The following is a 23,566-nucleotide window of genomic DNA, read 5'->3' as shown; positions in this document are numbered from 1 at the left end:
ATTATAACGAATGTTTATATATTTGGTAAAATTTAATCTTTTTATACAAAAATCACACAAATAAGACAAATGTTCAAAATTAGCACAAAAACAAACTTTATTCATTTAATATGACTCCTAAAAGTTTTAAATCATTTTTTTGCATTAGTTTTAATTATATATTTGGGTACAAATTACTGAATGCATTATTATATTCAATAAAACGAAATTTTTTAAACTTATTTTCATGTTTATTAGTCTCCACTCAATTGTTCGTATAGTTTGGGCACATAATCATCCCATTGCGCCTAAAATATAACAATACTATATATATACCATAAATTCAATATTATTGACTATTATGTAAAACCTGATAAAAGTTGCCGGCAATAGGTTCTCCCAAATTATATTTCTTAGCAAAGTTACGTATTTTGAACTATCAATTATAATAAACACCAATTGAATTGACATATATTGTATAATAATATATCAATGATTAATAACATACTTGTCCTCTGCCTTCACCAGATCTGTTAGAAAGCTTAGGTTCGTCGGGTGTTAAACGGTTTGGCTGTTTGTAAACCAAAAAGACATATCTATGAAGACCAGTTCCTATAAATTATTGCAGCATTCAGTGACTATTAAATAAAATGTCAAACATTTTAATCAAACCTTTTGGTGGACCGGAACCCACGTATTCCGATAAAGTATCGCCTTTTGCCACATCATTGTTCGGGATATTGACGACCAACCAGTGATGCCATTCTCGATATTTTGGTGTTTGACGACTGGGAGCGTCCGGATCGGTCATACATAAGGTGTAAAGTGCTTTGTCTTCTATCGGCCACTTAATAGCAGTCGGAATGTCCTTAACTTGAGTCGGTGTCAACTCATTGCCCAACTATTGTGTGAATCAAATATTACAAATTGTTTTCATCACTCATAATATCAATAATTAAATGTTTATAAAATAATCAAACTTTATATTATAGTTATTAAACTTAATTATCTAAAAATATACATTCAATTAGTCATTCCATCACTTGATTCTCATTTGTTAAAAAACTGAATAATAATTCAAATGATAACACATTTATCATTACAACTGATACACTGAATCTCATTTTAAAGATATCTTTAGTTAATATAATATCAATTAATTTTAAATGTTTATGTAATTAATGTAAACTAATAATGAAAGTCATGTTATAGTCGGTCACTACTGTCATAACTAAGAGATACAAATATCAAACATATTATCAATTAATAAATAGTTTTGTTTGACATGAACTACAAGTGTCACCACAATTGGTCCACAAGACATACCTTTGGTTCGACACCTGAGACGTATTTCACCTGAAGATGATATAAAAACAATTAGTTAATTGTATGGTTAAATCAATTGTAGTCATACGTCAAGCACGTGCTGTGGCACGTGATCCACGACATCGGGCACTACTGCGTGCTCTTCCATATTGCGGCGCAATGTATGACCACTTATGCGGCGAAACTGATCCACAAATACTCTGTAATAACAATCAGATTATTATTAAACAACACTATTGTCCGTACATTTGTCTACAGTATGTTATTACTGGTATTAACACATGTTTTATAGGTTAACGTAATTTTTGTTGTATTCACAGTCATAGTCACAGTATATTGCAATTTGCAATACAGTATAAAGTAATACTGTTTTAGTATAATATTTATAAATTATACCGAGTCTTAAACAGCGGCGGCGATCATATTAATTACAATTATCTAATTAACAATACTTTCAATTTAAGTGACAAAGTTGTAGATAATATTAAACTAAATAAAATTGATTGTAATCATGGTCATTTTTTAATTAATTGTATGTTTGGTCAGATAATATAGTCGACTGTTAAAAAATTGCAAAAATAATAGTCGACTGCAATTATCATGCAATTAATTGTAATGTAAAATGACCAATTACAATCTTATTTAGTTTAAAATTATCAACAACATTGCCCTTGGTCACTTTTAAATCCAGCGTATTGTTGATTAGATAATTGAAATTAAAATCATCGCCACTGTCGTCACCGCTGTTTAAGACTCTGTTTATTTTAATTCATTTACTAATACTAATCAAATTGTGACCAAATCTGCAATAATTGTTAACAATTTAATAATCCTTTATTTATATCAAATATTTTATATTTTAATAAATCAAACATTAATTATAAAGTAAATGAAGAAATTGTAACAAAACTATTGACACAAAACACAAATACATTTATTTGACATTTTTGTTGGAAAAATACTATTTTTAAATCAATTATTTATACGATATCTAAAAGTACTGAACATTTAAAAACATTTTAACTTTAAATCAGATTTTTTGCAACAAAAATGAAAAATAAATGAATTTGTGTTTAATATCAATGATTATTAATAATTATTGCATTGAAGTCAATATTAGCTAATATTAATTACACGAAAACATTGTATTTATCACAAAATGATTACAATGTTTGCAATAAATCAATGAAATACCTGTGATTTGTGGCAAAAGTGGTCAATGAATGACACGGTTTGACCGCAAGTGATGTCCGAAACAGTGCCGACACTAACATTGATATCAATTATAATAACAAAACACTACTATATTTCATATACTTTTCAAATCACATGAAAATACAATATCTAATGCAATGTATATATAATCCCCAAAACCTAATAAACACTACTTTCGTATATTTATCTCAAATGACTTTAAATTAGGCATAAGTTATGATAAATGTTATAATGTTTTGACTATTAGTTGTGATAAATATATTTAATAATTGTTATTATATTTATTGTAATTTATTTTATATTTTCTATAGTATTATATTAATAAATGTTAAAATGATTGATATTCTAATAGGATTTCGACTAAATTTAGTTTATTTGTTAGTTGTATTAATTATATCATATAATAAAGTCGATTAAATGTTACATTAAGTATAATACTAACAATACATTATAATTAGTAATATTTGAAATCAATTTTACCAAAATTTAATGTAAAATTTTGAATAAAATTTGGGTTATTTAACATTGTTTTTAAATTTTCACATTCATGTAAATTGTTTTATTTTAATAATTGTCATACAGTAACAAACAATTGGATTAAAAAATTCAATAATTTTTAAAAATCAATATTTTAGTGTTTTCTAACTAACATGTATTGTATAATAAGTAGTCTATATTTCAAAACAATTATTGTGTAAATTAATATATTAATACTGTTTTTGTGATTTACTATTTATATATTTCTATTTACTTTTTATTGAATTTTGTTAAAATTTTTAAAAATCTTAAAATGCGGACAAATAGACAAACAGATAAAACAATTTTAGATAATAACAAAATTAATTAAAATTATTATCAACTGAAATAAAAATATAATAAAATTGCAAATTTAAAAGTCTAACCAAACTTTAAAACTATTGTAAAATTACTTTATTTGAAAACAATATACAAATAAACTAAACGTAATATATGTAAGAATAGCTATGACGTCAACATTGGGAACATTGACTTAAAGTACTGTATAATACAGTATTAATACATTAAATGATTGTCTCATATATTTTATATACGATTTTACATATTATTATGTTTTTTAATAATAAATATAAATAAATAATTAATTAATTAATTAGTAATCCATTTATTAATTAAATTTATAATTAATGTCTTTATTTTGATTTTGTAATTATTATAGAATTAAATATAATTTAATTATGTTTTTTGTAATTATTATTATTTGACAATAATTTTATGAAATCTATGTAAACATAGATTTAATTTAAAGTAATTTTTATAAAAATTACATAATATTTATAAATATTGATTATTAATATAAATATAATTAATTTAATTTATATTATTTTGATTTATTTGTAATGAAAACAAGTAATGAATGATTGGTTTAATTGATGATAATTGATGTCAATTGATGTGAATTTGTGGCCAACATGTCTGACATGTCTTCAGGCAAATGGCAGTGTTGTCGATGCACTTATCATAACTATATGAAGGCAAACAAATGCACGATGTGTTTAGACACAAGACAGTCCATCCAATTGATCATCGATGACAACGATCATCAAAACACATCCCAACACATCTATAAGGTTTGCATTACTTATTGATTCAACAATTTATTTCTTAATTTATATATAATTAATAAACAATATATAGAAGTCTTCATTATCTGAGACAATGAGTGACAAGAATGAGACCAATAAGAAGTGGTGGTGCGATGTCTGTACTTTTCTCAATCACTATAAATCTCTTAAATGTAGCCAATGTTTAACTGTCCGACGAGTTCGTAGTCCTAAAGGAGAAGCAGATGGCCATCAAATGACGTTCAATGAGTCTAACGGGTCGGGTGTCGGCAGTCATGTTGACGGACAACATATTGTTTGTGATAGTATTGGCAATAATAAAGTATTTGATAACAGCTATAGTAATGACAAAAACAAATACGTGAGTATTGGTGTTGAAAGTGGTTTCAAGTGGTCGTGTAGTGCCTGTACTTACGACAACTGGATGGCCGCAAAAAAGTGTGTCCTCTGCTATACAATCAAAAAAGATATTTCAATAATTAATGAAAGACAGGCCACGGCTTCAACTAATACTATTACTGACGGACAAAATGAGAAGCGAAATGAAAGTCCTTTGTCTCAAATTAGTGAATCGGCTGCTAAAGAGTGCTCTAATAATGAGTACAATAATATTAAAACTTTGAGTGACATCTCTTCATCAGCTAATGAATGTGTTGATTATATTGAAGATAACCAAAAACTATATGAATTAGATCTATTAATCGGTCAAAGTTCACGTCCAGTGGCCAAACGAGTTCCATCAGATGTGAGTCCATTTTTGGCGGCAGAAATCAGAAGATTGTTTGCAAATGGACTCAAACAACGCAAAGGAGAATTTGCCTGTTTTTTTGTAACCGATTTTTTCACATTTGCTTTGCCGCCAGAGATTGAAGACTTGTCATCACAAATACAGGAACGACTCTTTGATGAATATTTAGACCGTGACGTTCAAAAAGGTATGTTTTTAAGTATTTGTATAAATATATTTAAAATTTGGTTAAATTGTTAGAATTGGAAGAAGAGTCACCAATAATTAATTGGAGTTTAGAATTAACTGAAAGATTAGGATCACGTCTTTATGCGCTATGGAACCGTTCGACCGGCGATTGTCTCTTAGATTCAGTACTTCAGGCAACGTATGGAATCTTCGATAGGGATAATACTATGAGAAAAGCTTTGGGCGATTCTCTTATTGAAAGTTCATCTCAATTGTTCCCACGATTTAAAGAGGCTGAGACACTTCAAGCGAATCTCTTGCACTATACACTCGATGACGATCAATGGCGAGAGGATTGGGCGATCATATTATGTATATTTTGATAACTGATATTTATTTATATAAATTTATCAATTGATTTATTATTGAATATTTACAGCATTAGCAACACAGCCGGGTCAGAGTCTGGAACAAATTCATATCTTCACATTAGCTCATATACTTCGTCGCCCAATCATAGTATATGCCATAAAAATTGTAAAAAGTTTTAAAGGAGATTCTTTGGGTTACGCCGGTTATGAAGGCATTTATTTGCCCCTTCTTTGGGAACCGAGTTTCTGTTGGAAGTCTCCCATAGCATTAGGTTACACAAGAGGCCATTTTTCAGCACTTGTGGCCATCGAACCGGAGCCATCTGATGAACAAATAGGAGCCGGAGCTAACTTTAGATCTAATGATGACAATGAAGTGATATATTTACCATTAATTACATCAGAGCACCAACTACTCCCCCTTCATTTTTTGAGCCACAATGAGTTGGGCAGAGAGGAAGACATAATGAGACAATGGCTGGATTGTTGTGTGACAACTGGTGGTATTTTAGCTGCTAAACAAAAGATCCCAAGAAAGCCATTATTAGTCGCTCAGATGATGGATGAGTGGCTCGACTTTTACAGAAATCTTCCTCAGCCTTCACTCTCTGAATGTATTAAAACAAATGATTTCTCGAGTGATGATTCTGATCAAGAAATCTGATTGTGATATCCGTCCACACAATCATTGAGTACTTCTGAAGTAATTTTATTATTTAAATATAAATAATTAATGTTACTATTATTATATTATTATTTTTATTATTGAATACTATTTTAGTTGAATTTCATCGAATATTATATACAATTTGTCAAATTATAATAAATAATATATTATTGTAAATTATAATAATATAATATATAGTGTTTATTAAATATATTAGTTTATCTAATCATTACTGTTTCTATTAATAATTATAAAATAAATTATATTTATTAATATGTATTATAAAATAATATCACTTATTTATCACTTTTGTTGATGACTTTAACATAAAATAAATAAAACTATAAAACGAGATATTCTGTAAATTTATTTACTATACTTATTAATGAAACTAACAAATAGTTAATTACAATATTATATTCGCTAAATATTGAGATTTATAATAAAATTTAAGATCAATAATATTTTTAATAAATCACTTATTCTTCAAATACTTTAAATTCAATACAATTACCATAGTTATATACTATAGCTTTTTGAAATAATAATTTAAAAATAATAAAGATAATTTAAAAATTTAAAAAATAATTTAAATGTATCCTAGAGCTCATGGATCTAATATCAGAAAGGCTTTGTATCTCAAATTATATTAATATATACATAAATATCTTATTTTATAAAAAAATTAATTTAATTATATATTTAATGTCGATATGATTTTTATGATTATATACTATACATCATATGTTTTTAGTTATTCATAAAAAACATTTTCTCGATTAAATTTCTTATTTGAATTTCATGTTTAAATAGACAATAAAATTATTGTGAATAAAATGTGTGATTAAGACAGAGCTGGTGATCGCGAGGGTCAGCCCAACCACCGTTCACTTTAATCTTAGGATAAAATTGACTTTTTTCATATAAAACCATTTGTTTTGGAAATAAATAATTGCCGTTAGTTTTTAATAGTTGTTTAATTTTTTGAATAACTTGTTTATTATTGCAATTTTGTTTATTGTGATGAAGTCCACACTCTCCCGTGTGATAAACTCTATAATATTAAAAAATTATACATTTATTAAATACTATTAAACAAAAACTTTAAATAAATACCTCGGAATTAATACATATAATGTTTTAAGAGGGGATTTAAGACACTTTTCGCTAACATATTGTAAACTCCAATCCCTATAACATATTAATGTTATTTTTTATTATTATTTTATTTATATAGATAATAATAATTTTAATGATACCAATTATAGTCATCATATGTACAAAAAGTTTTGGCACACATTTTGATTAGATTCCAGACATTACTTTTTAGTTTCAAAATATAAAAATATCTGCAATAAGTTATTGTGTAAATAAAAAATAATAAAATAATTACCGATTTATTATAAATGCCATATTATGCTGACTTGATATCCACTTACTTATAGAAATTTTGTAACCATTTTGTTTATAATTATATGAATGAGTATATGATCCTAAAGTTATAACTTGACATTGAGGACAATTCCTAATAATATTTATCATAATTATAATCTAAATTATTGTTATCTATTATTCACTAAACTTATTGCGATATTCATTCATAAGTTTCCATACGTGCAGAGCATCGGGTGCTAAGTAATGGTCTTCTTCTAGAAACATAAAGTTTCCCAAATGATGACGAGTTATATTTAATAAATCAAAAATAATATTTATTTTCCACCAAAAATGGTGTTTAGTTTGACTATATTTAGCTTCCCTATAGTGACCAAATGTATCGGCACTTAACCTATTAATGCATCCAATTTTTACGGCACTTTTAACACAAAAATTTTGATAAAATTAATAAATCTTTGCGAACAAATTTAGTATAACTACCGGTAATAACTAACTTATATTCATAAAGTAATCAAATTTATCACTCAAGAGGTCAACCCCTCAATGGCTTAATCCTATGACTATTTGAAATAACTTACTCTTCATACGACACATCTCTGGGACAGTCATTGTCCGATTGTCCGGGAAATGAATTTGGATGTAATTGTAATGATTTTGGATAAAACACTTGAATCACCTATAAATTAATACAAATAATTTCATGACATATTAAATAATATTTATTAAGTCTTACTTTACAGAAATTTATGGATGAGATCAATGAATTTATTTCTTCATTGAAGACATCGTGACTGAAGATGAGTAATACATTGTTGATGTGTTTGGTTTGCTTTAAGGATTCAATTAATGATAATAAATATTGTGTCCGATTGTGTACTTGAATCACAATAACTAAATGATGGCTTAAAAGTGGACCAAATATATGATAATTGAAAACTTCTTGTTTTCGGTTTATGTCTTCAATTTGAGTCTTCAATTGTTTCAATGATAAAGTGTTTGAAAGATGTGATAATTTGTTTGTACTGATTGTGACCTTAACTCTAGTCTTATCATTAAATGATTGATCACTTTCTTGATTAAAATCCTGTGAAGTAATCCTTAAGTGAAACCAAACAAAAGTTATTACAATTAATATCACAATTAATTTGAAGACAATTAATAATTTTTTATTGAATTTGTGTTTCATTTTTGACAAACATATGATTCATATGAATCATAGCGTAATGTATGTGTTGTTAGTGTTGTGACTATTGTTGTCAATATTAATGTCAATATTAATGGTAATCACGTGCTTACGGATCAATACAAGTGATGTCTGATTTAAAGAGGACTCAGTTTGGCAACAGATATCTAACCGACGACAAGGATGTCTTCGACCACAACGCTTGGTATTATATGTCTGATTGCATATATGATTGCATTGATTTAAGTGATAATTTTGGACAGGGATGACATTCAATGGGATAATGAGTTAATAGAGTCTATTGAAACTAAAGTTAAGATGAATGCTTTGGAGCGGATCTCAACTGAAAAGGCGGACCAATTAGAAAGAGATGCCAACCTATTATGGGATCAGTTTTATGACAAACACGAAACTAATTTCTTTAAAGACAGGCATTGGTTGTTCACTGAATTTCCTGAACTCAATACTACTGAAGAAACTAAAACAACTGAAAGTGAAGAAAATTGTCAGCCATTACACGTCCTCGAGATTGGTTGTGGTGTCGGAAACACTGTGTTTCCTGTCCTACAAATCAATTCGTTAGTTATTTTTGTCTTTCTTTGAAATCAATTACAGATATTTTATTTATTTAATATAAATATTGACAGAAATCCCAATTTAATGATCTATTGCTGTGACTTCTCGTCTACTGCCATATCGTTAGTCAAATCAAATGCATTATACGATCAAAAGAGATGCAATGCGTTTACATTGGACGTGACATGTGATGACTGGTTGGTACCGTTCCCTAAGTCGTCTCTAAACATTATTACAATAATATTTGTATTATCAGCTATTGATCCCAATCGGTGGGTATAAATCATGTTTTTTGAATTATCACTGAAATGATTATACAATTTATTGTAATTTCGGACAGAATGCAATCCGTAATGACTAAAGTAGTGGATTATCTTAAGCCGGGAGGACTTATTCTATTCCGAGACTATGGTCGATACGATATGACTCAAGTGAGGTTCAAAGCTGGTCATTGTCTTAAAGATAATTTCTATGTTAGAGGAGATGGAACAAGAGTTTACTTTTTCTCTGAAGAAGAAATCGATTCAATGTTTACAAACGCTGGACTCACAAAATGTTTTTTAAAATCAGATAAACGACTTCAAGTAAATCGTGCCAAACGAGTCCGTATGTATAGAGTTTGGATACAAGCAAAGTATTGTAAAACAATTATTCATAATTGATTTAAACATAATTTTTATTTAATAAATTGATAACTAATAAATAAATTGCTTACAAAAGAAAAGCTGCGCTTTCATAGAGGGCTGCCTTTATTGTCACCTAAATTGCTATTTTAATTATATTAAAAATATATATTATATATAGAACTGTATATATTATTTGCTTTGTATAAATAATTATATATTATATAATAATAATTTATATTATCAATCGACTAGAATGTAGATAAAAACTAGTGAAACACTTAAAAATCAAAAATCTAATAAATACCCCAATAAATATTACTAAAATTTATATATATATTAAAATATTATGTAAATATATTCAATTTAACTAATAATTAATGACTCAATCAACTCAACCATTAATTGCATCGGTAATCAAAAAGTACATTACGTTTTGAATTAAATCATGTCATATGTTAAACCATCAGTTTATAAAAAACAATATGTCTTTTAAGTAATTAAAGTGATTAGCATTAAGTTAAAAATTAAAAAAACAAAATAATGATAGACGAAGTGGTTGAACACCAAATCAAAATCATTTTAAGTCAATTGATTAAAGTAATTATGAATTGTTGTCTAAAAGAGTTTAACTCTTCTTTTCATTTCATTTCTTCTCCATTCAGGTAATCGATAAAAATCAATGCGATTCATATGAAACAGTTGTTCAAACTCAGAGTTCTGTCAAATAATATATTTTAATTAATACTTAACACACACTAATCGATACTACACTACATTACTCTTTAAAACATTTGATAATTTTATCATTTAATTTCGATAATAATTTTTGAAGAGTAGATGATAGTAATATAGATAAGTGTGTTTTAAATTGGTATAATTACTGTATAATTCAAGATAATTAGCTTAATCTAATAACATGTATATTACCTGTAAATGTCTCTCTAAATGACATCTGTCCACATCAGGTGGTAGTCTATAATTATTAGTCACCAGTAGATGATACGGGTACTGACGGGGCGGATCGTTTGAATGGAGATGAAAGTTAACGTTAGGCATTGATCGGCGAAAATGCGGTGAATAGGATGCGTAACGATAGCCACCGAATCCATCGGAAAAGGGTGTCGTCCGGAAGGTTCCACTAATTGAATGATTCTATCATTCATTAAATATTAACAATTAATACATTATTTAAATTTATTTAGAAATCGAGTTAACTTACGATGTATTGTCTTTTATCGTGTGGTTGTTCAGAATAGGCTGAAACTAATTTAAGAGTATATTATTAATACAAATCATTGAATGATATTTAAATGATAAATACTATCGGATTTTCCAGAACTGAAATCAATGCTTTGTGTCTTTTCAATCATTCTATCGGTAAATGGAGAATCACTTCCCTATTATGACATTTTAAATTACCGGTAATTAAAAAATATAATTAAAAATATATAAATTATACATTTAAATGAATATCTCTTGAAGGTAATGTCGATGACTTGTGCTGCAAATATCCAGGTTTTGGAACATTACGTAGAGATGAGACAACTATGGTATCAATTAATATATCATAAATAAATTACATTACAATTCATGTAATGTTTTATAATGTCATTAAAACAATTTAACGATTATTACAAAAATTAGAGTAAAAGTAAAATATATTTGTTTATCAATAGATTCTGTATAATATACTGTAATAAATTAAATATAAGATTTCTAAATAATGTATTACTTAATATTAGAGTAAATAATATTTAAACTAAACAATTGAATAATGAATACATAATATACTGTACAATAATACCATTATAATTAATTGGAGGCACATATCTGCCCATATATGAACTTCTGAAATGAGATCCCCTTTCAATTTCTTCATCTTCCCAGGGTTTAGGGCGATCCATATCACGGGAAGGCGCTGTTAATTATAATATATATTAAATAAGCAAATATTTCAATTGGCAAACAATACATTACTTACAGGCATTGACAGGATTTTCATATCTGAGTCGCGCCGATAATTCAGTTTTGGCAGATGGTGTTCGCGAAGATTTTCTTGGATCAATATGAGACCTCTTATATGCCATTATTTTTTCTCTTTCTTGAACTGTTTTAAGAAACACTTTTCCGATTCCGGTCGCAATTTTTGAAAGCTCGTGTTCTTCTTTCTTAAGATGTGAATCTCCATTTGTTTGATCCACTTCATCTTCATCGGCTTCAATATTGTTTAAGTCGGCATCCTTAGAGTTACCACTCCATCGCCGTACACGTTCGGGATCAGTATACGGAAACTAATAACACAAAAATTACTTATAAAAAAATTACGGTAATTAAACATCAATTATAATACCGGTGGAGCGGGAAAGTCGTCTCTTTCAATTCTAGGAATATCATTGGGTTTTGGTTTTTGGGCTCCGGGATAATGTGCTAATTCAAGTGGTTCCTCATTGTTCATGGCTGGAGACTTAGGTCTGGGCTGACCTGTCTGTAAGTTATCGATTAACGCTTGCATTCCATGTTTTGGCAACGATTTGGTAAACACTCGACGTCTACCATAACTTTCTGGGGGTCTATGAAATTGCGGAGATTTTGGCGGTCGTGGCTCTAGAGGTCGTCTAAGATAACCCTGTGTTGGTTCAGCAGCTAAATAGCTGTATGTATAAACTCGATTCAAGTCATTAAACATCGAGTCCTTATCAGTGTATGGCGATATTGAGTGACCCAACTGTTCAAAATTCATTATAATGCAATTAAATATAATTTTTTACTGTATTAATTCACACATATTTATTAATTAATATATAAAAAATATCATTGCATTCATAAGTCATGTAAGTGACTAACCTGTTTGCTATCATAGGGACTGGCAGATCGCGATATTGAATCCGATAGACTCGGGGAATAGGTTTGTGGGTAATACTGATTGTATTAAATCAATATCCAAACAAAATGACAAAACAAGCCAATTCATGCATTTTAAAATAACATACAAAAAAATTAAATAAACCATGCAACATTTTTATAATTAATGAAATTATACATTATCAATATCATTTTTTAAGGATAAAGCATTGAATAATTAATTGACAAAAATATGCTTAAATTATTATTAAATTAATACTTATTATAACAAAATATATTTTAAAAGTCTATTAATATTCAAACATACCTGTAAATCAATAGGTGCGTCCACTTCCATTTTACCATCAGGTCCGGGACCACAACGTGGGTGCCAAATAGCACCACCCTGCATAAACATTTCCTCACCATCACCAAATGTATCACCACATTTAGTGCATCTATAATAAACAATATAATCAATTATATTACAATTATCGGTACAATCATCAATACCTGGCACATGTAGGGTGGAAATGATTTTCTCCGGCTTGTAATACTTTCCCAGTAATATATCGTTCACAATGATTGCATTTAATCCCAAAAAGTCGCTTTATTTGAATGAAAACATTAAATGAATGAAAAATTACTTAAAATATGTTAAATACCTGATAATCTTTTTCGCAGTAAACCTTTCCATCTTTGCTCATATATTCCCCGTGAAGTACTGACTTACAGGACTCACATTTAAAGCACCAGATGTGCCATTGTTTGTCTAATGCTATTAAGGCCTGGCCTTCATTGATGTCTTCATCACAAGCACTACATTCTGTGTGAAAGTCTGTAATTAAATACTTTGCATAATTGACTTACTATACGATGACTTACTCGGATTAATACCATCGGGTGTTTGAGAGGAGACGACCGGAATTTGTACACATTTAGCGCATAAGCATTCCCTCCCATTCCACGTCACTTTATCACCCGTAGGAAATGGTTGTCTTTGAAATAAAGTAAAACATTTAATGATAATACATATACATATATCTAATATACAACTCACTTGCATCTACTACAACGAAAACAGTTTTGATGATAAGTATTGCCTAAAGCTGTCACAACCTCTCCCTCGACAAACTCATGACAAGCGGCACATTTGGTTCCAAACGACTTCTGATAACAATTAGTACAATAATAGTGTTGTATAGAGTTTGATGTCCGGCTAAAGAAGCCACCGGTAGATAATGACGTTTCACACTCTATTATCAACAAAATATCAGTTTTTATAAACACAAAAAAGTCATTCAAGAGGTATACCCTGACATTTGAAGCAATCGATATGAAAGTATGTTTTGCCAACTCTTAAGACATTTCCCGAACACTTCTTTGAGCAAAACTCACACAAAACTTTGCCTGTTTTGGTCATATCATTAATATAACAAATTAATTAATTTTTATTTCATATTCAATAATTTAATTTAATTTTTTAATATTTATTTATTTTTTAGTAACAAATGTTTAGTCAATTTTTAAAAATTTATTCATTAGTCATTAAATAAAAATGTTAAATCATAATATTTTTTCCAATCAACAAAGTTATTAAAAATGTAATGTTATTTCACGCATTTCCAACATTTTATATTTTATATACTATTAATAAGTTTATTGAAAAAAAAACACAAAACAATTGAATTTCAAGTATTTCCGTATTTCACATAAATGTTATTAATTAATAAAATTGTGTCAATTTTTGCATAAGAATTAAATTTTTATATTATTTTATATACAATACTATATAATATAGTATAATAATTATAATAATAAAATTAAGTTTTTACATCTTAAGTTGTTTATATATTTAATATGCATTAAAACCTATTCATTTAACAAAACTTCAATTAATAATAAATGGGTTTTTACACAAAACAAATCATTCAAACATAATTATTAAATCAAATAAATAAATTATTGTTATATAACGATAATACTTACCATAGTTTTCATATTGAGTTTCATAAACAGATAAACTAATGGCTGATACTTTTGTATCCATATTTTTAAAAAAATTTATGATTTTTAAGAGGTTGATCGCAATTAACACATCTATCAAATAACACTTACAAATGGTTTGGATTTTATCATTACAGGCATTTTAAAGCAAAACAAATAAGTCCTCAAAATTAGCTAATATTGTATTTATAGTCACATAATAAAATGATGCCTAAAATGGGACATTTAATACAATAACCAATCAGTCCATTGTATTGTCTCTTTTTTGTGTCACATGTTGTGTGACTGAGAATCAAATTTACAAATTTGCGAGTAATTCAAAAAAAAAAATTATAATAAATACAAGAATTCGCTTATTATATAACATTATTTTTATTATTACAAAACATTATTATTTTAGATATTATTGTCGACTAATTGTTAGATTACTGTTACAATTGTTAAGACCGACGAATTACTGATCGCTTAATGATTTCAAAATCCTATGTCTAGTGAATTATATATTATATTGTGTTTAATAACTATTAGAGTGACTGAATACTATTTTTACAATTCCTGTATATCACTTGTAAATTATAATATAATTTTATAATTACGGTACATCATAAATATAATTTAATACATAACTACGCTTTTTAACAACTTTTACAAAAAGTTATTTGAATTATCATTTTCAAAAATTTTATACAACTATTTTTGTAATTTACAGTTATTTACAAAATGATCTATCAATAGTTATGTTTGCGAATTAATATCTGAAAAAACAATATTAAATATGGCTAAAATCAAAAATGTTTTTAATTGTTTAAATATATATATAATATATATATATTTAAACAATTAAAAACATTTTTGATTTTAGCCATATTTAATATTGTTTTTTTCAGATTATAAAATAAGATACTTTTGTTTGTGATTTGTAAATACTAATTACAGAACTTCTAAATACAATTTGTTTGACTATAAGTATATCTTTTTCAATAATTGTCATAAATTTCTATTTTTAAATGTATTAAAATGTTCTATATTTATATTAAATAGTTATTTAATGGTTAAAATAGTAATTAACAATTAAAATCATTATTTATAAGTAATATAAAAATTGCTTCAAATGCTCTAATCATGTGATTCACACCCATATCTACTACAATATCAACCAATTCTTTACTATTCAGATACTGTATTTAAAATATCGATATTATTTAAGATAAGTTACAATTTATAAAGTATTTTTTGTAATTTTTTATAATTTTATTAAGCTATTAATTGATAAACATTTTTACAGTATATTTAATTCTACATTTATAAAATTAATAATAATTCAATTAATGAAAATATATAATGAAATATAATTTCAATAAAAATGCAATTCATAATAATTTAAAATAAACATTTAATTGTCAATTGTAGAAATCATGAGAAATGTTTATCAAAAAATATTATAATATTCAATAAAATAAGTTTGACTTTATCTGAGATAAAACAAAATGTAATATAATTTCCGTTTTTAAATCTTGTGTCAATCAATCAATTACTGCATAAAATTTTGTTAAAGTGTTTCACATATAAGGCTTCAAATGGGATGGCATTTGGCAATTGGGTGTAGGAGTTATATAATAATAATAATAATAATAATGAATATAAAATTTTAAGTAAACAAATAAATAGCTAAATATATGCTTTTGTTAATTAAATGTCTTTTATTATATCAAATATTAGACATCTTTTAAATATAAATAATTTTATTAAACAATACATTATTAATCTTATTTTAATATGATATTTACAATACAATATAATATTATATATCAAATAAGATATTCATTAATGCAATACTAATAAAAAGTTGTTTAAGCCATTAGCTATATATTTATATCATATATTATATGCTATTATCATATATCATAGACTGTATGTATGTTATAATAAATTTTATCATTAATTGATATTTATTGGTATACATTAAGATATAATTCATGTTATTTGCTGTCATATATATATAATATATGTATAAATTCAATCATTTTTGACAATTTGACACAAATTCATTTAAAGTATAAACATTAATAATCAATGGTTTTAAAAGTAACTAATAATTGAATAATTGATAGTTAGATGTGTTTGAGTTGGATATGTATGTAATACCCACTTACCCATAGTTGTTGTTATGATGTATCAGATGGTGTGTCCAGTGATGTCCAGTGATGACCACTTTGACAATACTATTGTCTATACAGTATTGTCACAAATATAAGCCACTATTGTATGAGTAGTCAGACATCGATAACATTGATATGAGTGTCACATATAGTGAACACAACACCGCATTCATCACTGCATTGACTGTTAAGTACAACACTTTGTAACATAACTACAGTAAGAGTAACACAAAATAATCTAATACTGTATATAAAGTAATAATATCATAGAGTTATCATAATATGCATACCATATACCACAGTAACCACACATATAATACATTACATTATCAATACATATAGTGACGACATGTGTTGGGGAAGGGATTCATATAAACTCATCATTTAATTTAAACATTAATTAATTACAATATAATCTCTAATTACACAATAATTGAATTGTTATTTAATACTATATAATAAATATATATAATTTAATATAAATACAGTATATATGTTGCTATGATTGCAAGTTTCGCAATTTTGTTGTTACAATAATAAGTAATTATTATTGCGTTTAAATGTTTGTTTAAAATATAAAACAAATTTAACAATTATTTTCGTTTAATGTTTTTTGAATAAAACATATTAATATAATATCCAGTATTAATTATTAATTACAATAACGGTAATCGAGAATTGCTAAATATTAATACTATATTTATAATATTATAACATTTTTACTAGAATTCTACAATATATATATAATTAATATATATTCTATGGCATAGAATCTATGCTAATCTTTAATGTAGTGTATATTATCATTTTAATCAATTATCACTTTTATTTATTAATTTATATGGTCAAGTTGTTTATACAATTGTTATTATACTCTTATAATTTATAATATTATGGAATATTCCATATATTTAATTAATATTTAATAATTGTAACAAATTTCCAACATTAAATACTATTATTAATAGTATAACTTAAAATGCAATTTATAATACTGTATAATATACTGGTAATAGTGTTTTTTAAAATAAATTTTATTAATTAACGAAATTAATTAAACTGCAATGAATTTTTATACAATTATTTTAAATAATATAAACCTATACATATGGTTTATATATATATATTAAATTTAATCTGAGTCAGATCTAAACTAGATTATATCACAATGAATATTAATAATAAAAATAATTGTAATTAAATAATAACAAAAGTTTGTCAATAATTATAGTTCAATAGATACTTTAATTAGAGTATAAATGTGAATTACTTATAATAATTATAATAGCATAAAATGACGATCTTACAAATAATGGCGTGATTTTAATAAATTAGATCCACTAGTGATAAGAAAATAAAATATTTTCAAGTATAATACAATATAAATATACTGTATATGTACAGAATGAATATATATATAAATATATAGATATATGTTATATAATGATAATTATAAAATATGCCTTAAAATTGCATCAATTGCTAAACAATATTATTTATTAATTTGTATTATATTTGGAAGATTGATATCAAAGTTTATATAAATGCAAATCAATAATCAAATAGTTAATGAATTGCAATAAATTGCTCTAAAGAAACTGGTATTTGACCGATATATGGTATATGAAGTTCAGATATTTTATGAGCGGCCAAACACTTAAGTGACATATATTTTAATGGATTGACTGTTGATTCGGTAATTGATTTAAGCATTTTGTGTGGTTGTTGGCCACTGACATTGCGACGATCAATATGAGTGCCATAAATCAACAAATGATTGACTACATCCTGATTGAAGTTGTTTCGGGTGCAAGCAATATGTAGTGCTGTTGAACCAACATTATTGAACGCATCCACATTGAAATCACATTCTAATAATAGTTGGCAAACCCGTGGGTCGGGAAATATGACTGTATGCGGGTCTTCAATAAATGTATTGGATTTCATTGTGTTGGCCTTTGAAACAACTAAATGTAATAAAGTATCGCCACATGAGTTGCGAGCGTTCATTAAATTTATTGCATTTATTAATTGCTTTGTTTCTTCTGTTTGTTTCATTGTCTTCGGGATTACATTCAGTACATAAAATAGATGAGTCAATACCTAAACAATTACCGGTAATAAGTTTTTATAATTATAGTAAAGAATTTAAACATAAATTATCATAATATTGTGTAAAAATTGTTTTTAAAAATTAGTTATCGTATAAAATAAAAATATATAATTTCAAATAAATATAAATTAATTCTCTTTTAAAAATACCGTAATTTTAAAATTATTAATACCGTATGTAAGCACTTATTAAGGAAACCATAGGAAATAATATGAAATTCCTTCTCATAGTAATTAATTGTCTACTGACTAATCATATGATTCCAAGTAATAAAGTTCCCACCCTTAAAATTTGTCATCTATTAACTGGTATATGTAATGCAAAATAATGGCCCTACAAATGTCGGGTAGCTTTTAATTTCATGACCGGTCGGAAACTAATAACTGCCTTATAAATTATTGTAATAATTAATACTATTTGCATTATTATTATCAACTATTGACAGATCTTACATAATTTCCTTGTGGGTGGGAATAAATGTGAACAAATGGTTAATATTTCAAATATTAAGATAATTTGATAGGAAAAATGAGCGTTTATACGGTAAGGCATTTTAGTTGATTTTTATAAACAATTATATTTAGTAACAATAACCTTAAGAATCTTATCAAAGTTATCCTGTTGTCGCTTAAAGATTGGCCGCACTTTTAACAATCTCATCGCTTTAGGGAACTCTTCGACCAAAAGTTTAACCGTATGGAAGACGTCATCAAATTTCAATTCTTCCCGAAGAACACCATTCGAGTGCTTTTCTTGTAAATCAAGATATAGTCGGACCTAATGTATAATAAATGTGTTGATTATATTAATATTGTATTTCAATGATGTTTTTGCTTCAATTTACCAGAGCTTGAGCTGCAAAACATGTTTCGCTATGAAGAAGACTATCCTTTTGTATTCTTAAATCTAAAGCATATCTCCAGAGATCAATCTATGGATTCAATAAATATGAAAAACATTAATAATTCAATCATATTATTAAACACAAGTATTTATAGTATTTATATTTATAGCTTACACATCGCTGGTACTGTAATCCATCCGCATAAGCGGCCCCTAAATAATAAGATAACACATATATCTTATAATTACCGCTAGATTTTGGTTTTCTGATAATACCTCTAAACATTAGTCGAAAAATAACATCTTTATGAAGCGCTCCTAATATTCGCTCACAAATAATTAGCGATTGAATTCTCATAGCATCCAAATCCATGGATAGGTTGTCCAACTGCTCATGAGTTTCAAACTCAAAAGCATTCAAATACGCAGCTTTTGGCACAACATTGTTTGGCTTTGACAAAGTTGGGTCTTCAATACGTATGGTTAAAGCTTTTCTCCAATTTTGAAGAGCCGCCTGTAAGTCATAGTGTTCATCGAGGAATGTCGATCCCATTAGTTCATAAGCTTCGGCTATACGAGCTCTGCTATAATTGACATTTTTGATTAAATACTCAAATATCTGAGTCGCTCCCTTCAAACATGCTGTCTGAAGAGCGTCGTCACCATATCTGCTCTTTATGTATGGGTCTGGTATGCATATTATAAATTTGCAACAAAATAACATTATTATACCGATAATAGTTTTAATAAAACATAAAATCAATATTAAAGTAAGACATACATACCGGCACCGTTATCCAAAAGAAGTTTAGTTGTTTCAAATCTATGCTCTTGAATGGCATAATGAAGAGCTGTTTTGAATTGTATGTCTTGTGCGTTGACATCTGCGCCATGTTTTAGCAGAAATTCACAGAGAGGTACACTTTGTACTGAATTTATAAGACAAGTACCGCCGTTATAGTTAGGCTTCAAAATATTAGCCCCGTTGTCAACCAAATAGGTAACTATATCGAGATGAGTCATGAAACAGGCAGATCGTACCGGAGTACTACCCGTATCTGTTTTGTTCAAAATTAAACTATTATTACCTTAAATATTAAAATATAACATCAATTATAAATTAATAAAATTATTATATTTACTATATTTACTATATTTACTATATTTAATAAACTATCGGTAAATATAAAATATATGTTATATAATTTATTACGGCTGTTAGATAAAGTGAGATGGGTAGTTTAAGTAAAATAAAACACAAATCTCACTATTTTTTTAATTAATTTGATAATTACGATAATAAGCTTAATAATAGTTCATTACTATACTGTATAAAATAGTACTCAAATAAATAGCTAATTCATTAACTTTTGTAATAAATAGTTATAAGAGATGGTCCTAAAAGAGTGTTTACCTGAAACACTGTTAACATTAGCTCCGTGTTTGACGAGACACTTGACAACAGCTAACTTTCCGGCAACAGCTGCACACCAGAGAGGAGTTACATAATGAATGGATCGGTCGTCGGGTACTTCATATACACCTTTTTGTTCGACATCGGAGTGACATTCAGTGATGAGATAATCAACAATTTCGACATTTCCTTTCTTACACGAGACAAACAATGGAGTGCATCCCTCCTTAACCCGACTTACAATCACTTTCCTCTCCTCTTTGCTCAGTCTCTCCAATTTGTTTCGGATTGAATATGAAAGTCTAGCGCCCGGAGCTGTTAGAGAGAGAGAGAGAGAGAGAGAAAGAGAGTGTTAATCATTATATAAGTTAAATATCAATAGAAAAAATTATATTCTAGTCATTTGAATCAACAAATTTTAATATACAGTATAAACAGTATATTAATATTATTTATTTATTTTAATTAGATTAAGTTATTATACACTTTTATGTACTACTCTGGGATCGAACTCACGACTATTCAATCAAATGTCAAATCATCAAAGCTATGATTAATTTAGTTAACTTCATAATAAAATCCAATTAAAACATTAAATAATAAAACATAAGTAAAGAGTTTATAGATTTGTTTGATTGCATTATTTTTTGGCAATGAATTAGATTTTGTGGAGAAATGTGATTAACTATAATTTAAACCAATTATTATACTATAAGTTAAGTCTATATTTAAATTTCAAACAATTTTCAATGTCTTATCATTTAATAAATCTTTAGTATTAATAACATAATTAAATCATTTAAATTAAATGGACTATTGTTTAGTTTTTATTAATTTAATATATGATATGATATTATAATATAAACTTCTATCATATATATAATAAATGTGTCATTTAATTATAATTATAACAGATTTAATGTAAATGTAAATCAATTGATATATTAGTTTGATTTACAATTGTATTAATACTGTAATTGAATTAACAATCAATTGGTAATTAAATGTAAACAATGGTAATGAAGGGTAATGTGTGTCGACTTTTGATGAAATACCTGAAAGTCTGCATTCAGTGATGAGTTCATTGAAGCACTGGTCGATATGTGATGTCTGATCCAATTTAGTTGATATCCACATATCGTAGCCGAAGTAATGCAAAACACTTGACAATTGAGACAAAACAATGTTTATTACATTCACTCATATAATGGCAATCATTTGACATAACATCACACAGTCGTCCATATGATTGCTTTAAAGCACATCCCATACCTTACGTCACAACACTTACACCAGTGACTGCCAGCGCATACCAGTGCCAGTGACTGACATCACACAAAACTAACACTTATTAATACATTATATTAATACTAATACTTGACAACAATTTCATTGTCAATAAATTGCTTTCATTTAACTAATTGATTGTTTAGTCGTTATCCTAAACATCAAAATATATAGTATTTTCAAAATAGATAATAAATTATGCGATAAAATACACCAAAAAATGTATTCATATTTTTACAATAAAAGTTATTCTTAATATTAGATTTTAAGAAACTTATTGTTTATATTAATAACAAATATTAACATCAAATTATCACTGAATCTAAATTTCTAAATTAAATTATATCTGTTTTAATACTAATCCACTCATATATATGTATTTTAACACATTTTAGCAAATGTTTAATGAATTAATTGTTTTACAGTACTTACAGTACTCTGCTTTTGAATTATTAAATCAATAACAAAATATAGATTAAACTACTTTTAATTAATTTAATACAGTATATACTGTATATTAAATCTTATGAAATATTTTAAATCTGACACAATATTTAAAAATCATAAAATTATATACTAGGGTTGCAAGTTATAATTTTAACATTAGAAAATAGAAAATAGAAAATAGAAAATAGAAAATAGAAAATAGAATTTCGAAGAAGAATTTAAGAACATAATAGTTTTATTTGTTTTATATAAAAATATAATTAAAAATTATATACAAAATTAAAAGCTTTACCAATTTGTTGATCACATTTAAAAATTATTACAATTATAACAATTTATATTAATGACATTTTCATGAAAATTTATGTTTACTAAATATATAATTTGAAAAAAATATTTTATCTAATTAACATATTAATGGACAATATTTCTGATGACAGTGTTTATCAAAATAAATAAGAGAAAAATCCTCCAAAAAAAAGAGGACGTCTAACAATCCTATTTTATACATATAATTATGTTAACTTTGAATTTGTAAAAATCATTAAGAAATGTTAATTAACTAATTTTGTTGTAATTATTTTAGGCATTGAAGGATAA

At 26.5% G+C, this 23,566-nt stretch overlaps 6 protein-coding genes across 8 annotated transcripts; 2 read left to right on the top strand and 4 right to left on the bottom strand.

Annotated features, from left to right (window-relative positions):
• Nucleotides 1–26: 26 nt before the first annotated feature.
• LOC128965931 (protein D3-like) lies at nt 27–2,670 on the bottom strand. Of its 2 annotated transcripts, none has more exons than XM_054312711.1 (7): nt 2,500–2,670; nt 1,394–1,505; nt 1,306–1,335; nt 652–880; nt 488–591; nt 350–415; nt 27–287 (listed from the first exon to the last, which is right to left on the bottom strand). In XM_054312711.1, the coding sequence occupies exons 1-7, from the start codon at nt 2,577–2,579 to the stop codon at nt 234–236; spliced, it is 675 nt and encodes a 224-aa protein (XP_054168686.1). In that variant the 5' UTR covers nt 2,580–2,670; the 3' UTR covers nt 27–233. The 2 variants fall into 2 exon arrangements, with proteins under 2 accessions (XP_054168686.1, XP_054168687.1); XM_054312712.1 differs by lacking the exon at nt 2,500–2,670 and adding an exon at nt 1,575–1,593 and having other exon boundaries at nt 29–287.
• A 1,254-nt stretch (nt 2,671–3,924) lies between these two features.
• Nucleotides 3,925–6,195, top strand: LOC128965929 (ubiquitin thioesterase zranb1-like). The gene is made up of 4 exons (XM_054312707.1): nt 3,925–4,127; nt 4,195–5,056; nt 5,110–5,409; nt 5,477–6,195. The coding sequence occupies exons 1-4, from the start codon at nt 3,969–3,971 to the stop codon at nt 6,070–6,072; spliced, it is 1,917 nt and encodes a 638-aa protein (XP_054168682.1). The 5' UTR covers nt 3,925–3,968; the 3' UTR covers nt 6,073–6,195.
• Nucleotides 6,196–6,897: 702 nt separating this feature from the next.
• LOC128965878 (alpha-1,6-mannosyl-glycoprotein 2-beta-N-acetylglucosaminyltransferase-like) lies at nt 6,898–8,678 on the bottom strand. The gene is made up of 7 exons (XM_054312656.1): nt 8,204–8,678; nt 8,049–8,146; nt 7,658–7,888; nt 7,469–7,600; nt 7,335–7,397; nt 7,192–7,266; nt 6,898–7,129 (listed from the first exon to the last, which is right to left on the bottom strand). The coding sequence occupies exons 1-7, from the start codon at nt 8,654–8,656 to the stop codon at nt 6,898–6,900; spliced, it is 1,284 nt and encodes a 427-aa protein (XP_054168631.1). The 5' UTR covers nt 8,657–8,678.
• A 16-nt stretch (nt 8,679–8,694) lies between these two features.
• Nucleotides 8,695–9,978, top strand: LOC128965930 (tRNA N(3)-methylcytidine methyltransferase METTL2-like). Of its 2 annotated transcripts, none has more exons than XM_054312708.1 (4): nt 8,695–8,867; nt 8,917–9,231; nt 9,301–9,501; nt 9,570–9,978. In XM_054312708.1, the coding sequence occupies exons 1-4, from the start codon at nt 8,782–8,784 to the stop codon at nt 9,889–9,891; spliced, it is 924 nt and encodes a 307-aa protein (XP_054168683.1). In that variant the 5' UTR covers nt 8,695–8,781; the 3' UTR covers nt 9,892–9,978. The 2 variants fall into 2 exon arrangements, with proteins under 2 accessions (XP_054168683.1, XP_054168684.1); XM_054312709.1 differs by having other exon boundaries at nt 8,697–8,858.
• Nucleotides 9,979–10,164: 186 nt separating this feature from the next.
• LOC128965961 (actin-binding LIM protein 2-like) lies at nt 10,165–17,093 on the bottom strand. The gene is made up of 16 exons (XM_054312754.1): nt 16,857–17,093; nt 14,011–14,106; nt 13,757–13,952; nt 13,582–13,694; nt 13,362–13,522; nt 13,210–13,304; nt 13,025–13,154; nt 12,700–12,774; nt 12,206–12,580; nt 11,837–12,146; nt 11,660–11,773; nt 11,315–11,400; nt 11,177–11,252; nt 11,075–11,118; nt 10,783–11,007; nt 10,165–10,572 (listed from the first exon to the last, which is right to left on the bottom strand). Exons 1-16 carry the CDS (start codon nt 16,858–16,860, stop codon nt 10,471–10,473), a joined length of 2,202 nt encoding a protein of 733 aa, XP_054168729.1. The 5' UTR covers nt 16,861–17,093; the 3' UTR covers nt 10,165–10,470.
• A 1,335-nt stretch (nt 17,094–18,428) lies between these two features.
• On the bottom strand, nt 18,429–22,527 carry LOC128965962 (protein fem-1 homolog C-like). The gene is made up of 8 exons (XM_054312755.1): nt 22,288–22,527; nt 21,233–21,547; nt 20,604–20,876; nt 20,095–20,505; nt 19,994–20,031; nt 19,820–19,906; nt 19,570–19,752; nt 18,429–18,965 (listed from the first exon to the last, which is right to left on the bottom strand). The coding sequence occupies exons 1-8, from the start codon at nt 22,367–22,369 to the stop codon at nt 18,429–18,431; spliced, it is 1,926 nt and encodes a 641-aa protein (XP_054168730.1). The 5' UTR covers nt 22,370–22,527.
• Between the last annotated feature and the right edge of the window lie 1,039 nt (nt 22,528–23,566).

Source organism: Oppia nitens, unplaced genomic scaffold (genome assembly GCF_028296485.1).
Source record: "Oppia nitens isolate AA-2021 unplaced genomic scaffold, nextdenovo-longstitch-racon4-pilon3 scaffold18_pilon_pilon_pilon, whole genome shotgun sequence".
Classification (NCBI taxonomy): domain Eukaryota; kingdom Metazoa; phylum Arthropoda; class Arachnida; order Sarcoptiformes; family Oppiidae; genus Oppia; species Oppia nitens.
Note: the sequence above shows the minus strand (reverse complement) of the source record. Positions and strands in the feature narration are given on the sequence as shown.